Raw genomic sequence first — 13846 nt, 5'->3', positions numbered from 1 at the left:
CGTTGTCATCTTCGTTGTCACCAATGTGTCACTGTCTCCTCCCTCCCCTCCCCCTCTACATTTCACCTGTCCCTTTCCTGCTTCTGCTCCCCGTGGCCTCCGAACTTGCTCAGGAGTGTGCATTTCCACTCCTGCCCTGCCTCCCGGGTGGACCCGGGGCTGCTGCCACCTCGTCCCACCCGCAGGGCCACCGTGAGCCTCACAGGAGATGGGGTGTGAGGGCTTCGGGAGGGTGGTGGCTGGGAGACCCTCTCTGGACACAGCTCGTGCTTTGGGTGGTGGGGCCATTCTTGGTAACACACCAGTCTCTGCCCAGATCTCCCTGCAGCCATGTCTGGGGGATCCACAGACCCCGACTAGCCATGGTCCCCGGGGTGGTGAGAGGAGGGGCCGTGAGGGGCGTGTCACCCCCTCTTTACACCTCTGCCCTGTGTCAACGGACACAGGCAGTCCCACTGAGTGGACACGTCTAAGAACAGCTGTGTCCCTGTGGAAAACAGGTGTGGGCTCCGGGTGCCCCCACGACTCCATGGTCCTCTTGAAATCAAGCCACCGTTGCTCAGAGCACCCTCAGAGAGGGGCAGAGGGACACAAAGGACCAAGAGACCAGGAAGGAAAGACCTGAACAGGGTTCAAGGTAGAGGCGAGCGTGGCCTTGGGACTGAAATAGAACCCATGTTGGGAGAGGGGAGCTCGAAGCCCACACTGACCAACGCAGTCCCCAGGACTCGACTGCGGCCAATCCCAACCCAGCTGCCCAGGGGAGCTGTCGGTGCGCTGGCCTCTCACAAGGCCCAAGGAAGCCCTGCAGGCACAGGAGGGCAGCAGAGCCCTGTGGGTTGTCCCCGCCCCCGGCTGCCACCGTCTGAGCTTCTGTGTCCACTCACACTGTGAGAGCCAGTCAGGGGGCCGGGTGCTGGCTAGTGGGGTGCAGGCCCCTGAGCCTCTGGCTTCCCTGCTCTGGGCCTGTCCACTCAGCCCTGCCGGCTCCTGGGGGCCAGGGAGCTGCTCTCGGCAAGGTCCAGTGGAGCAGAGCGTGGGACAGGACTGGTCCGATGCTGCCACGTGTGCCAAAGGTAAAATCCCATGTCTGGGACCTTGAGGATATTGGGCCACATGAAACCAGCCACACGGAGGGACCAGCACAGTGTGACTCCACCTAAATGAGGCCCCCGGGGAGTCCAACTCAGAGTCAGCAAGTGGAGGAGCTGTGACGGGCCGGGAGCAGGAGGCGCTGAGCACTGACCTAACAGGCACAGAGCTTCTGTCTGGGATGGCGAGGTTCTGGGGGCGGACGGTGGCGATGATGGCGCCCACAGCACCCCCAAGTTACACGTTTAAAATGATGTTTAAGGCAGCAGCTTTGACGCTACATATTTTACCATGATAAAAAAATCCGTGCTGTAGTATACCCAAAGCCACTTAATCGTACATTTTAAATGGGTGCATTGTTGGGCATGTGAAGGTCTCAAACACTACTGAAAAAAGATGCCGTGTCTAGGAGGGCCCAGAGCCCAGCAGCAGGAGCGAGGACCGGCAGAGGCCTGGGGTGAGGGTGAGGAGGGCCCCGCTGCACACAATGCCCAGGTGGTGTTTAAAAGCTGGAGGACCCCAGGTTTAATGTGAGGTTTCCTCCTTTGCTCTGAATCTCTGTTAGGGAAACAGGTGCTGGGCTCCCTCTCAGGCCTTTTCAAAGGTCACGTACATGTGTTCAAGGCGAGGTCTGCCAGCAACCCTGAAGCCTGAGGCCTTGACTGGGACTCGGTGTCCCCAAAGGTCACTCCTGCCATCCCTAAGCTGGGCTTTCCCCAAACTGCCACATCCCAAACCCAGGACCCCAGAGTCCAGTGCACCCGAGGCTTGGTCGGTGCCCTCCCTGGGTCACGGCCACTCACCTCTCTGGTGTGGGGGGCAGTGGGTACACACCACCTCCCCACTCTCTGGGACAATGGTGCAGGGCGACTGTCCAGGGCAGGGACAGGGCTGGCAGTCGTCAGCTTGCCCTGCGAAGGCGTTGCCATAGAAACCAGGCAAGCAGCGCTCACAGGACGGGCCCTCGGTGTGGTGGCCACACAGGCAGATCCCTGAGGGTCAAGACAAGAACCACTGTCCACTGTCTGAGCCAGGATGCCCCTGAAACTGGGCAGAGGCAGCATGGCAGGGATGGCTGGTGCAGGACCGGCCTGGGCTCAGGTCCTCCATCTCCTGCCCGCTGAACCCGGCAGTCACCTAACAGGCCCGCGTCTCTGTCCTCGCCTGTAACACGGGAACAGCAAAGGCGCGGGCCTCGAGGTTTCCGGCAAGGACCATGGAGCCGGGCGTTCAAGGTGGCCCACTCTCCCTGGTTCACGCGTGACCCGATGTCACTATTAAGCTGCGCTCCACACCTTCCTCTGAACCAGGAGGCGCAGAGCCACACTGATTCTCCTCTTCCTTCCTCTGCCTCAGGGACCAGCCTTGGTGCGACTTTGCAGGGGCACCCTGAGGCTGCTTGGCCTCACAGGCAGACCTGTCCCCGCCTTCTGGTGCCTGAAGACAGGGGAGTCTCGGTCCCCTCCGCAGCCCAGCATCACCTGGCGTCCACTCAGAGCCCGGGGTGCTCTGAAGGGAGGCCCAGCCACAAACACCCAGGAGCAGCCTGGCCGTGAAGGCGTCGACCGAGGCCAGCACTGGCAGGACGCCCCTCCCCTGGCAGCACCCAGGCAAGCTGAGGTGGACAGGAGGAAGGGGGAGGGACGGGAGTGGGCCAGTGGGTAGCACTTAGTGGCACTGCCCCTGCCTGGGCCCAGCACCCACAGGCTCCTCCCAGCCTGGGCAGTGACATGAAGCCTGGGGTGGGGGGAGGCAAAATGGTCCCCTCCCACAAGACTCTGCTGCCTCAGGCAGGGCAGGAGTAGGCGGCCGCTCCCAGGCTCCATTGGTGGTGTCTGCCACGGGCACGGGAATGAAGGGTGCCCCATGTGTCACATGGGCAGAGACCTGCCTGCTCCAGGGAGGACCTGCTGCCCGCTACCCACTGGGTGGGGGCCGAGAGGCCTCTGCCCTGCCCCCACCTTTTGGCTCCTCTGCAGGTGGAGACGGCAGGTGGGAGGTGCAGCTCTGCCATCTACTGGCCATGTGGCTGCTCTGCACCCGGAGTCCCCGGCTGTGAGACAGGACAGTCCAGGGACCACACTGCAGGGATGCTTGCAGGAGCCAATGGTGTGGTGTGTACAGTGGTGCCGGGATGAGAAGGAGGCTGGTGACCCTGTATCATCATCTCCCAACACACTAGAAGGGACGGCCTTCTGTTTCCTGCCCTTCCCAGGTGACGACCCCAAGGCTCAGGCCCCTTGAGCAAGGGCGCAGCTTTGGTGTCTTTAGAGCCTAGGCATCCCCCTCCCACCAAAATGTAGGCCATGTGACACTACTGCTGTCCCCAGTTGACAGGGACGGAAATGACTCTCCCAAGGCCACAAGCCCCAAAGGGGTGAGGGTGTCAGATATGAGGCTCTGGGACAGTGCCTGTGAGCTGCTGTCACCTGTGTGGCTTGCATGGGTGCTCTCCTGCTATCACCTGCCATGCGGATGCCTCTGTCCTCCCTCACAGCACCCACAGCACAGCAGGCCCCCAAGGTCCTCCCTGCTCCTTCCTGGGAGGAGGGAGCTGCCTAGCAAGGGCAGGTATGTGGACAGATGCCCTCACCAGACGTGCACATCGCCCTTGGCACGGAGCCTAACACACAGGTGGATCCAGTCACGGCTCTTACTAAAGTACAGGACACCTCAGCAACAGCAGGAGCCGGCTCTGGGCCCACGGCTTGGGTAGCCACTTGGTACCCGTGCCAGGCTGTGCCCGTGGGGGTCAGTACTCATCTCACAGGGCCAGATGTAGCCCAGATGGACTTAGATTAGGATGACAAAGACTCACCTGTGTTGGGGTCACAGGTGCCATGCTGGTTACAGGTGCAGGGGACGCAGCTGGCATAGGGACCCCCCTGTGGCGTCTCCCTTTTGTACCCTGGAGCACAGGATTCACAGAACTGGCCTGTGTAGCCTCGGGGACACGAGCAGGTCTCCACCCAGGAGGCTGGAGGGGAGAGTCCCCTCTGGGGCCGGGCCGATGTGAGCCGGACCTCACTCAGGAGCACCTGGCCTGCAGAGAGAGAGGAGGAGGGAGCTGTATACACGCTCCCCCCAACCTCCCCCGCACAAATGGGCAGCTGCGGACGGAGGGCAGCCTAAGGATCAGTTATGATTTGTAGAACAGTCAAATTAAGGGCGGGGGAAACAAGGCAATTACAGAAGGAGAGGCAGCCAAGAGGCCAAAGGCAGAGCAGGTGCTCAGCACGGGCAGGGAGGGCAGGTGGCGGGGAGGGAGGAAAGACGGCGTTCTCCTGGGTTATTTTTTTTTTAATTTTAATATTTATTTTTTAGTTCTCGGCGGACACAACATCTTTGTTGGTATGTGGTGCTGAGGATCGAACCCGGGCTGCACGCATGCCAGGCAAGCGCGCCACCGCTGAGCCACATCTCCAGCCCCTCTCCTGGGTTATTAAAGATACGCAGATTTAAACAACAATGAGCCATCCCGACCCCTTGATTGGGAAACATTTTAGAGACCAGCCATGGAGGGGGATAGGCACAGAGAGCTTACGAGGCCCTGCTCAGAGAGGGATGCTACCTTTGGGCAAAGCTTAAGGTTTGTTTCCCGAAGTTTTAAGTCCTGCAAGAGTATGGAGATGAATGAATGCAACAGTTCTGTCATTTAATGGGAGGATTGTTTTTAACAGAAGGATTTTGATTGAAAGGGCCTAATGACATGGAAATGCCAGTGAAATTTTTTGGTGAATATTTTGCATTTAAGTGAACAATAATGCACTCATTTTTGAAAATAAAGAATCTGCCATTTGAAAAAAAATGTGTAGCTGTATGCATGTAATTTAGGAGGCTCTGCTTGTAGCAACTGAGGGGTAGAGGGTCCCATCAGACCAAGCTCCTCACTGGGTGTGGTGTGCTGGTGCACGCCTGTTATCCCAGCAACTCAGGAGGCTGAGGTACGAGGATCGCAAGTTTGAAGCCAGCCTCAGCAACTTAGCAAGACCCTAAGCAACTTAGCACGACCCTGTCTCAAAATAAAATATAAAAAAGGGCTGGGTTCCATCCCTGGTACTGAATATATATTTTAAAACCACACCTGTGAGCGCTGGAGAAGTAGAGCTGGCAGTAGGGGGGGTGCTCCTATCAGTAGAGATGAAGACAGTCTTTGGGAGGGAAATTTTGGCGTGTTGAAATTTAAAATGCACACTCCTGGACCTAACACTTCCATTTCTGGGACCTCCTGTGACCAATGCCTACACAAGGACAGAGAGCTTTATGTGAGGTGTTCCCTGCCCCCTGCGGGGCTGTGTGTCCCTGTGGGAACTGAGACCTTGGAGTGTCTGTCACCGGGTGGGGGGTCTACGCCAGGGCATCTGCAGAGGGGAGGACCTAGAGGACCAGCTTTCCCTCGAGTGCCAACGAGGAGCTGTCTCTAGGACACACCAGCAGCTGGAAAGAGTGAGTCACAGAAGAGTGTCCCATGTGACCGAACTTCTAGGTTAAAATGGACCAAGGTAAGAATGCGCCCCAAGGTTCAGAGCAATAGGCCCCCAAATGTGATCAGTGGGGAGAGGTTGGGCCTGGGGGTAGGAGAGGTGTTGGTTCTTGCAGCTGTGTCTCCAGTGCCCCCCAGTACCTACTGTGGGGTGCTGTGGCATAAGTAAGAGGCGCACTGGCAACTGGAGACTAGGGGCTGACTGGGAAGCTTGGGAGCTGTTGGGGAGAGTGGAGGTGAGATTCCCAGGATGAAGAGGAGCCTCGACCCAACAGAGAGAGGAGGTGTTGGGGCCTGGGGAAAGCCGGCGTCAGAGCTGCAGGCTCTCAGAAGGAGCAAATGACCCCAGGAAGCAAATCTGAGGTCCACTTGGTTGTCACAACAGGAGGCCAGAGTGCTAGAGGACACTCCGTCCTGCCCCCGTGGTTTGCAAATGTTCCTCTGATGCTAGAAAGGCAGCAACACCCCTCTGTAAGCGCCTGAGCCTAGACCCCTGCTCCATCCTGCACTCAGACACCAGGTAGCATGACCACGTCCAGTGTGTATGGAACTGTCCAGTGACGCAGATGCCACAAGGTGGGGGGACTCTGTGCCTTGCCTGGTTCAGGACTGTCCCAAGTCATGTACCAGTGAAGGCACGCAGCTCACGGGGCTCAAGTCCCCGTGGCCACCACCCCATCCCATCTGCAGCCCCCCTGTGGCCCCCCCACTCATGAGCTGGCAAACACGCCCACTCAGCTATGAGTTCCAGAGGACGAACCCACAGGACGTCAGGAATCGGGGTCACCTGCATTCCCCTGAGGGTCAAAAACTTGGTTTACGGCTTCACCCACAGATGAGTGGCTATTCTGCCAAGTGTGTTCCCCCCACGGAGTGATGGAACCCAGCCTCAGGCTCCAAGCACCTTTTAAAAGAACCACAATGAGGGAGGTGACCGAGCCTACAGCCTCCCTCTTCATCCTGGGGTGCCTGTGACCGGCGACCTGGTTTCCACTCTAGCACAGCCAGGTGGGACTCGGTCTGCACTGCTCGGGTGGGCAGAGGGCTCCCCAGCTTCTTGCCTCTCGGAAACCCACACTCACCCCGCCCAGCAGGGAGCCTCTGACCGCTGCGTCTTCAAGCCTGGTCAGGCCTGAGCCCTGTCTGAATATCCTCCCTTCCTTTTCTTTATTCTGTGTATCATAGGTAGGATGTCATATGATTTTTTAAATTGTATGCAGGTAGGGTATGACCATGTTTGTCCCTAGTGACCAAGGCAAGAGACGGTGACAAATACTGGTCCATCCTGGGGACTTCGAAATTCTACCTGACTTGGGGTGGCTTGGGTGCAATACCACCAGTGACCAGCAGGGGCCGAGCTCTCAGGAAGATGCAGCCCCCATATCTGCCCAGCCCCCGCCCCAGAGCTGTCCACCCGGAGGCCCCTCACCTGTACAACCTCTGCCTTGGCCTCAGCCACCACTCCTGCTGTCTTTGTGGGTGGCAGGGTCATGAGCAAGTGCCGTGACTCCTCAGAGTCTCAAAGTGCTTAGAAAAGTGGGGGCAGTAACTGCTCTCAGGACTCAACACGGCAAGGCCACGTGGGCAGGACCCAGCCGGGTGCCGTGACCAGGGCTCTTGGGGGCATGCTGCCATCATTACTGACCAGAAGGGCCTGGGCCTCGTCCGCTAGCCTGGATACTCAGAGCGGTCAGGTTGGCGAGGAGACGCTGGAAGTGGAAGGCGGGCAGCGGGGGCTCCGTGTCCTCAGAGGTCTCCTGCAAGCTGCCGGGGACAGGGCCGTGTGAGGCCTGACGGGGGCTGGGGGGTGCCAGGAGCCTGGGAATCAGAGCAGCCGCCCAGACCACAGGGGACTCTCCAGGGTGCCCCTCCTGTATCCCCACATCTCTGCTTACAGGAACCTGAGCTGGGCCTGCCCCGGCTGCCCGGCGTCCTGGGGGCCCGACAGACTGGAGTGCCTCAGAGCCAGGGCCAAGCCCGCTCCTTCCAGTCTCAGCTGCACCAGGGGCACAGAGCCACCACGGGGGACGCGGAAGGTCAGCGTGAGGGGCTGTCCATAGCTGAAGCGCTGGTCACCCAGGAACTGCTCTGCAGACAAGAGAAGAGGCTCAGACAGTCTTCCGATGCTCAGCTTGAGGCCACAAGTCTATCGATGACAAGAAACGCTCCCTGCACCACAGACGCCAGGTGTGGTCACACCCAGGTGCCGTCACCTGGGGCTGGCTTAGAGCTCTGCTGTCACTCTGCTGGCACTCTTGATAGTTTCATCTCTGAGCTAGAGCTTTGTAAGTGAAGTCCAAGGACACAACAGAGTCTGAACTCGGGGAGCACAGGAATGGTGAATGAGGGAGCCCCCTGCTACCGGCCCACATGTCACGTTTGAGCCCCGGGAACTCAGAATGTCTGGGGACCCACCTCGTGGGAGTTAGTGAGACTCACCGGGAGCCAGGCCCACCCCTTCCTCCTGCATCCTCTGCGTCAGGTGACCACCTATGCCCAGAACCAAGCCGGGGGGCCTGGCGTGTGGCTCAGAGGGACCAACTGGCCCTCCTTTCAGTTCTTCCTCACTCGAGCGCAAGCCAAAGGCAGAGAGAAGCCGTGAGACGTCCGCCCAGTGGGAAAGGAAATAAAAATGCCCAAGGCCGGGTGCGGTGGCACAGCCTGTAATCCCAGAGGCTTGGAAGGCTGAGGCAGGAGGATTGTGAGTTCCAAGCCTCAGCAACTTAGTGCCCTAAGTAACTCAGTGAGACCCTGTCTCCAAATAAAATATAAAAAAGGGCTGGGGATGTGGCTCAGTGGTTAAATCCCTGGGTTCAATCCTAGGTACAGAAAATAAACAACAAAAAAAAAGGAAATAAAAATACTGAGCCTCATGTCTGGCAGGGTTTCCTCTGTTCCAGAAAGAAAAATACACAATCACTTCCAAACTGTGAAAAACAGACTGTCTCATTCCAGGGATTCCACATACACCAGGGACCAAAAGGTCTCCACCCCCAGTCCCTGGACCTGTGCACGGGCCATCTGACGTGGCAGGGATAAGGCTGCAGGTGGAGCCAGGTAGCGGACCAGCTGGCCACAGAGCAGGGACAGGAAGTGGACCCTCCAGCTGGGCTCAAGGTCATCCCAAGGTCCTAGGGACGGGAGAGGTCGTGATGGGTGCCAGACGCAGCTGCTCTGAAGCTGGAGGAAGGCCAGGCCCCCTGAGCCCTTCCCCTGAGGCTCCAGAAGGGAAGCAGCCTGGGTGGCCCCCTGACCCCGGCCTTGGGCCCACATCAGCGACCTCTGCCTTCCAGGGCACCAACAGGACTGGCATGTTCTCAGCCATGTCGAACAGCCCCCTCCATGCTGAGCTCAGTCCCCCGTGGGGACCTTCCCCGTTCAGAGGAGGCCAGGCGGTGGGGCCCACAAGAGAATCCCGGTGGCTTTCTAAGAAGGAGACAGACCAGGACACATACATACATATGCAGCCCCTGTCTCTCACCACGTGATGCCCTGTGCTGCCCAGGGGCTCTGCCAGCACAAAGGCCACCACCAGACATAGCCCCCGACCTTGACTTTTTTCTTTATAACTCACCCCGTCTGTGGCGGTGTGTAATAAGAACTGCACTAACCACACCTAGCCGCAGAGGGGAGCTAGCTGGGCAGACCCCGGCCGCAGGTACCTACCTGGTGCTGTGAGCGCCTCCTCGTCTTCTGAGCCCAAGAGGATCCCACGCGGGTTCCACCGTGGGGGATGCTCCGAGCCTCCCTGGCTCCTGACCCACCAGCCTCCAGGTCCTAGACAGCGAGCACAGGCACAGCCGGCAGTGTGAGGCCCTGGGGGAGTCCCCAGGAGGCAAGTCCTCCCCCTGAGGGGACGCGTGTGGAGGGAGCCCAGGAGGAGACGGGAGCCAGGGACCCTGCTCGGCTTCAGAGGGGTCTTGAGTTCCACATGAAGAGACAGCCCGAAGATCCCAACATGGGGGCCTGGGGACATCAGGGCCACCCCCAACAATAATGGACTTGACCTTGTCTTCAGAGAACTGTCTCACCATGGCCTCACCCACCCTGACCCTCCAGGGACATGTGTCATTAGCCCCACTGCACCCAGAAGGGTCACCTGGTGAGGAAGGGTCCACACCAGGAGGGGCCCGGCCTTCAGGCCCCCGTTCTGTCCACCTTCCCTCTAGGGACAGGAGTTACAGCCAGCACAGCCAGCACAGAGCACATGACCTCCAGGGGCACTCTCCAGGGCAGCTGGCAACAGGGTAGGAGCACCCAAGGGGTGGGGAGGGAGGGATGAAGGGGAAAGGCCTGGGGCTCTTTGGGCTGAATTAAATGGTTCCTTGCTAACTGTGTGACCCTGAGAAAGTTACTTAACCTCTCTGAAGCTGGCTTCACATCTGCAAAATGGGGGCAGTGGAGTACTCTGGGCAGTGGCAGCTCTCAAAATTGGTCCACACCCCTCAGGGAGACCCCCAAGACCCTTTCAGGGTTCTGTGAGATGGAGCTATCTTCCTGCCGACACTAAGGGGCGATCTGAGTTTTCTAGAACCTGCACGATGTGTGCTGTCCCTGCTGCGGGCCGGCAGAGGCCCATGGGAGGAGCAGCCGGCTTCTGCCCAGCCAGACCTTAAGGGACAGGCGAGAACACAGAGCCAGCAGCTCTCTTCTCAACAAATATTTTGGGGTTTAAAATAGTCATTTTCACAGAACTATGTTCTTCCTTTTAACATAATAGGTTCACAGTGGCTGTTTTTTAATTTTTAAAATAAATATTTTTTAAAAATCAGTTTTCCCGCTAATATCAATATGTACACAAGTGCTCTGGGGTCCTCAGTGGTCTCCAAGAGGAAGGGACCGAGACCAGAAAGTTTGAGAACCACTGGCTGAGGCAGCTGAGATAATGAGGTGGTACCACCAGACCCCCTGCTCTCCCAGGGCCATGTTTGCCTCCCACCCTGCCTTCTGCATGGCGTCCAGCAGAGGGCGCACTGTCCCTGCATCTGGGGCATGCCCTCCTCCCTGGGGGGGGAGGGAGAGGCAGAAGGTGGGGTGCTCCAGGGTGGCTGGCTCTGACTTCAAGCTCTAACTTAGTGCCCTGCCAATATCCTGCCCCAAAGATGAGGCTGTGTCCTCTAAAGTTGCAGACCCCACAAGGCTGCATGGTGAGAGCTAAACTCCAGAGCTCACAAATGTCCCGGATGGGGACTCTGGAGCAGAAAAAAAGGACAGTAGTGGCCAGACCCCGAGGCAGCCCAGAGCACCCTTGATCTTAGGGAAGTTAATGTCCGGGAACCTGCCTCAGGAAAGTGACCTGCTTTTTGGGGTCAAAAACAAGAAGGAGAGACCCTACCTGCCTGGGACCCTGCCTCAGGCATACCATGGGTGCTCAATAAACAGAGAACAGGAGACGGAGCCTGAATCCCCAGCCCCAGGTACGGCAAGGGATGATGACCTTCTAGGTTCTGTGGACATTCCCCACGGGATTAACAGGGTGCCACTCCCCAGCCCCCCAGAGCCACCCACCCCCACCACACAAACTGCTGGAGGCTGGGAAGAGGCAGGGGCGGGGCAGAGGGGCTGCAGGGGGTTGCAGGAGCTGCCTGCCCACTGGGCCCACTCAGCTGGCATGTGAGGGGCCGCCCACCCCAGCTGCCAACGCAGCAGACCCTGGGAGGTGGCAGTGGGGCACCGCTTACCCTGGCGGAAGTCGGAGAGCAGGCGGTGCTCCTGGAACCCGGCAGCGGCCCCACACACCTTGGAGTGGCCGTAGCAGAAGCAGCTGCTGCAGCCCAGTGGGTTGTGGGGCTGCAGGTTGAATGTCCCTGGGCGACACCTGGAAGGGATGCCAGGCATGCCCACCAGGGCCCCGGGAACAGGTCAAAAGGCACGGGGTGGGGGATCTGGTTAGCCGATGCCAACCCAGAACCCCCCGGGAAACTCCTAAAACTGTTTTCCCCAGACTGACTGAGGGGAGCAAGGCAGTGCCCCACTGGTCCCCCCGCTGCGCACAGCTGGCCAACTCGGACATTAAAGTCCCTGATGTCAAGGATGCTCTGGGCTGCACCGGGGTTTGGCCACCACTGTCCTTTTTTCTGTTCCAGGGTCCCCACCCAGGACACCGTGCTGGGTTGAGCTGGGTCTTCCTTCTCCTCCAATCTGTAAGTGCCTCTGGGTCCTCCCCGTCCCTCTAGACCTGACACTTCAAAAGCACAGCTCCGTAGACTTTAGGACCCGAGCATTCAGGTGTGTCCCTCCATGGTTTCTTGTGATGAGACTGGGGTATGGGTTGGGGGAGGAGGTACACAGAGGGGAAGTGTGATTTTCATCACATTAGGATGTGACCCCTGGGCAGTGAGGTGACCCTTCCCTCCCCAGGTTCCTCCTGTGAGCAACTGCCAATGCCAGACCTCAGCAGTCACTAAGCCCAGCCCCCAGCCCAGGGAAGGGACCTGAGCCCTGTGGGTGGGGACCAGAGAACAGGTGGACCTGTGACCCCCACAGTGATTAATGAGTATTTGGAGGCCACACAAGCATTTTGTTTCTCCTGAAAGTGCCACCCACTAACGTCAGCATCCGTCGGTGGCTTTTGCCCTCAGCGATCATACTGTGAAGTGCCAACTCTGATTCTCTACTGCCCGCACTCCTTGCTCGTTGATTGTTTGGAATTCTGCAAGGAGGGTCTGTCCCTTTGTCCCCTCTATTTATTTATCCCACCGTCTGTCTCTGTGGGTGTGGGCACTTGTTTTCCTCTCTGGGTTAGAATGGGATCCTTTGCTGATTTATTTCACTGTTCAAACCACTGCAGCTTTGGGAGCCCTTTCAGGTTGGCTCCTGTGTCCTCCTCATGGCCCACCCTGGTTTGGGATTTGGGCCTCTGTGTGTGCTGGGCATAGAGGAGGGGGGACCCAGGGCCTCCAGCAAGCCAGGCCAGGGCCCTGCCACGGAGTCGTCTGCACCTCCCCCCCCCCCCGCCCCCGCCCCTGCTCTCTTTCTTAAGCACTTCTATCTCCAGGATCCTAAGCACTTCCATCTCCAGCATCCTCTTGCCATCTCCCTGTCTCACCCCCAGAAACAACCCTGTGTCCCGACAGCCCTGGGGGAGACTGCTTTACACACTCGGATTCCTGGTTTGTGGTCCTGGAGGCTGTCTGTCTGAGCACGTCCAGGTGGTCTTCTGATTCAACTCGGATGCCCAGTAAGCTCAAGTGAGCCCACCCCACCAAGTCCTCCCATTATACAGGTGGGTAAACTGAGGCACAGAGGAGAGGACCCACTCAGGGTTGCAAGGAGGAGCTGGGGGAGGACCCGGGAGGCTTATGGCTCCCGAATTCTACTCTGCCTTCTTGCTTAAGGTGCCTAGGGGCAGGGCGAGGGGGAAAAGACCCTGCAGAGACAAGATAAAGGGGCGGCCTGGGGCTGCCAGAGTGAGAGCCAGGGCCAGGGGCCAGCCACAGGGTTTCCTTGCAGCAAAGGCTTCGGATACCAGACACAAAGCCAGGCGGGGCAGACCGTGTGCATCCAGGGAGACCAGCCCACGTCTGCCTGCCAGCACCACAGCTGGGAATCAGTGGCCTTGAACATGAAGTCCATGGACCACGTGACCTTGGGAAAATCCTTTTGTCTTACTGAACCTCAGGTCCCTCATTTGCATCACAATGGGATTGCAAGCCCCCCCCCCCCCCAAATCTCAGCTCAGTTGGTAGGGCCTTTGGGAGCAGGGCACTGAGAAGTGGCCTGAGTTACAGGAGGGCTCATGGCAAAGACTGGGCTCCATGAGTGATGTCTGACTTGGGTGCGAGATGGGAGGGCTGGGATAGCACTCAATTAGTGATGTCTGTGGCAGGGCTGGCAGAGAGGAGTGGTGAGCTACATGGATTAGATGACCTCCCATCCCTCCTAGCTCCCTCTGAGCTTGGAAAAAAAAAAATTGTATTTTCTTAGCGTAGGAGGCATCCATAGCATTAGATAAAGCATAAACAGTGCCACGAGGCCGCTGGGTAACTTCCTGGAAGGCAGGTCCATGGTGCTCCAGGGGTGCGGGCTGCCGCTCACGAGTGGGTGAGGACCGTCCTGTGTTCCTCCTGACTCACAGCCCGGGTGCCTGCTCAGCTGCTGCGCCCACTCCCACTTGTGGTCAACCGCCTCACCCACCTGTCACACTGGTCTCCCTCCACGTTCCCTTTGCAGGGGCAGCGCCCACTGTGGGGGTCACAGGTGCCCAGGCTGCCAGCAGCATTGCAGGTACAGGGTCTGCCAAAGAGGGGGACAAGGGGACAAATTTCCAAT

At 58.6% G+C, this 13846-nt stretch overlaps 1 protein-coding gene across 1 annotated transcript in view; it reads right to left on the bottom strand.

Moving 5' to 3' along the window:
- Lamc3 (laminin subunit gamma 3) overlaps window positions 1–13846 on the bottom strand; it is a 49342-nt gene that overhangs the window by 18949 nt on the left and 16547 nt on the right. Inside the window, exons 7-13 of the mRNA XM_026386516.2 lie at window positions 13712–13810; window positions 11257–11393; window positions 9242–9352; window positions 7471–7663; window positions 7221–7339; window positions 3911–4135; window positions 1896–2084 (exon numbers count right to left, since the gene is read on the bottom strand). Of these exons, the coding sequence (XP_026242301.2) occupies window positions 1896–2084; window positions 3911–4135; window positions 7221–7339; window positions 7471–7663; window positions 9242–9352; window positions 11257–11393; window positions 13712–13810 (1073 nt within the window). The remainder of the gene's footprint in view (window positions 1–1895; window positions 2085–3910; window positions 4136–7220; window positions 7340–7470; window positions 7664–9241; window positions 9353–11256; window positions 11394–13711; window positions 13811–13846) is intronic.

Source organism: Urocitellus parryii, chromosome 4 (genome assembly GCF_045843805.1).
Source record: "Urocitellus parryii isolate mUroPar1 chromosome 4, mUroPar1.hap1, whole genome shotgun sequence".
Lineage (NCBI taxonomy): Eukaryota > Metazoa > Chordata > Mammalia > Rodentia > Sciuridae > Urocitellus > Urocitellus parryii.
This window is presented reverse-complemented; position numbering and strand designations above follow the sequence as displayed.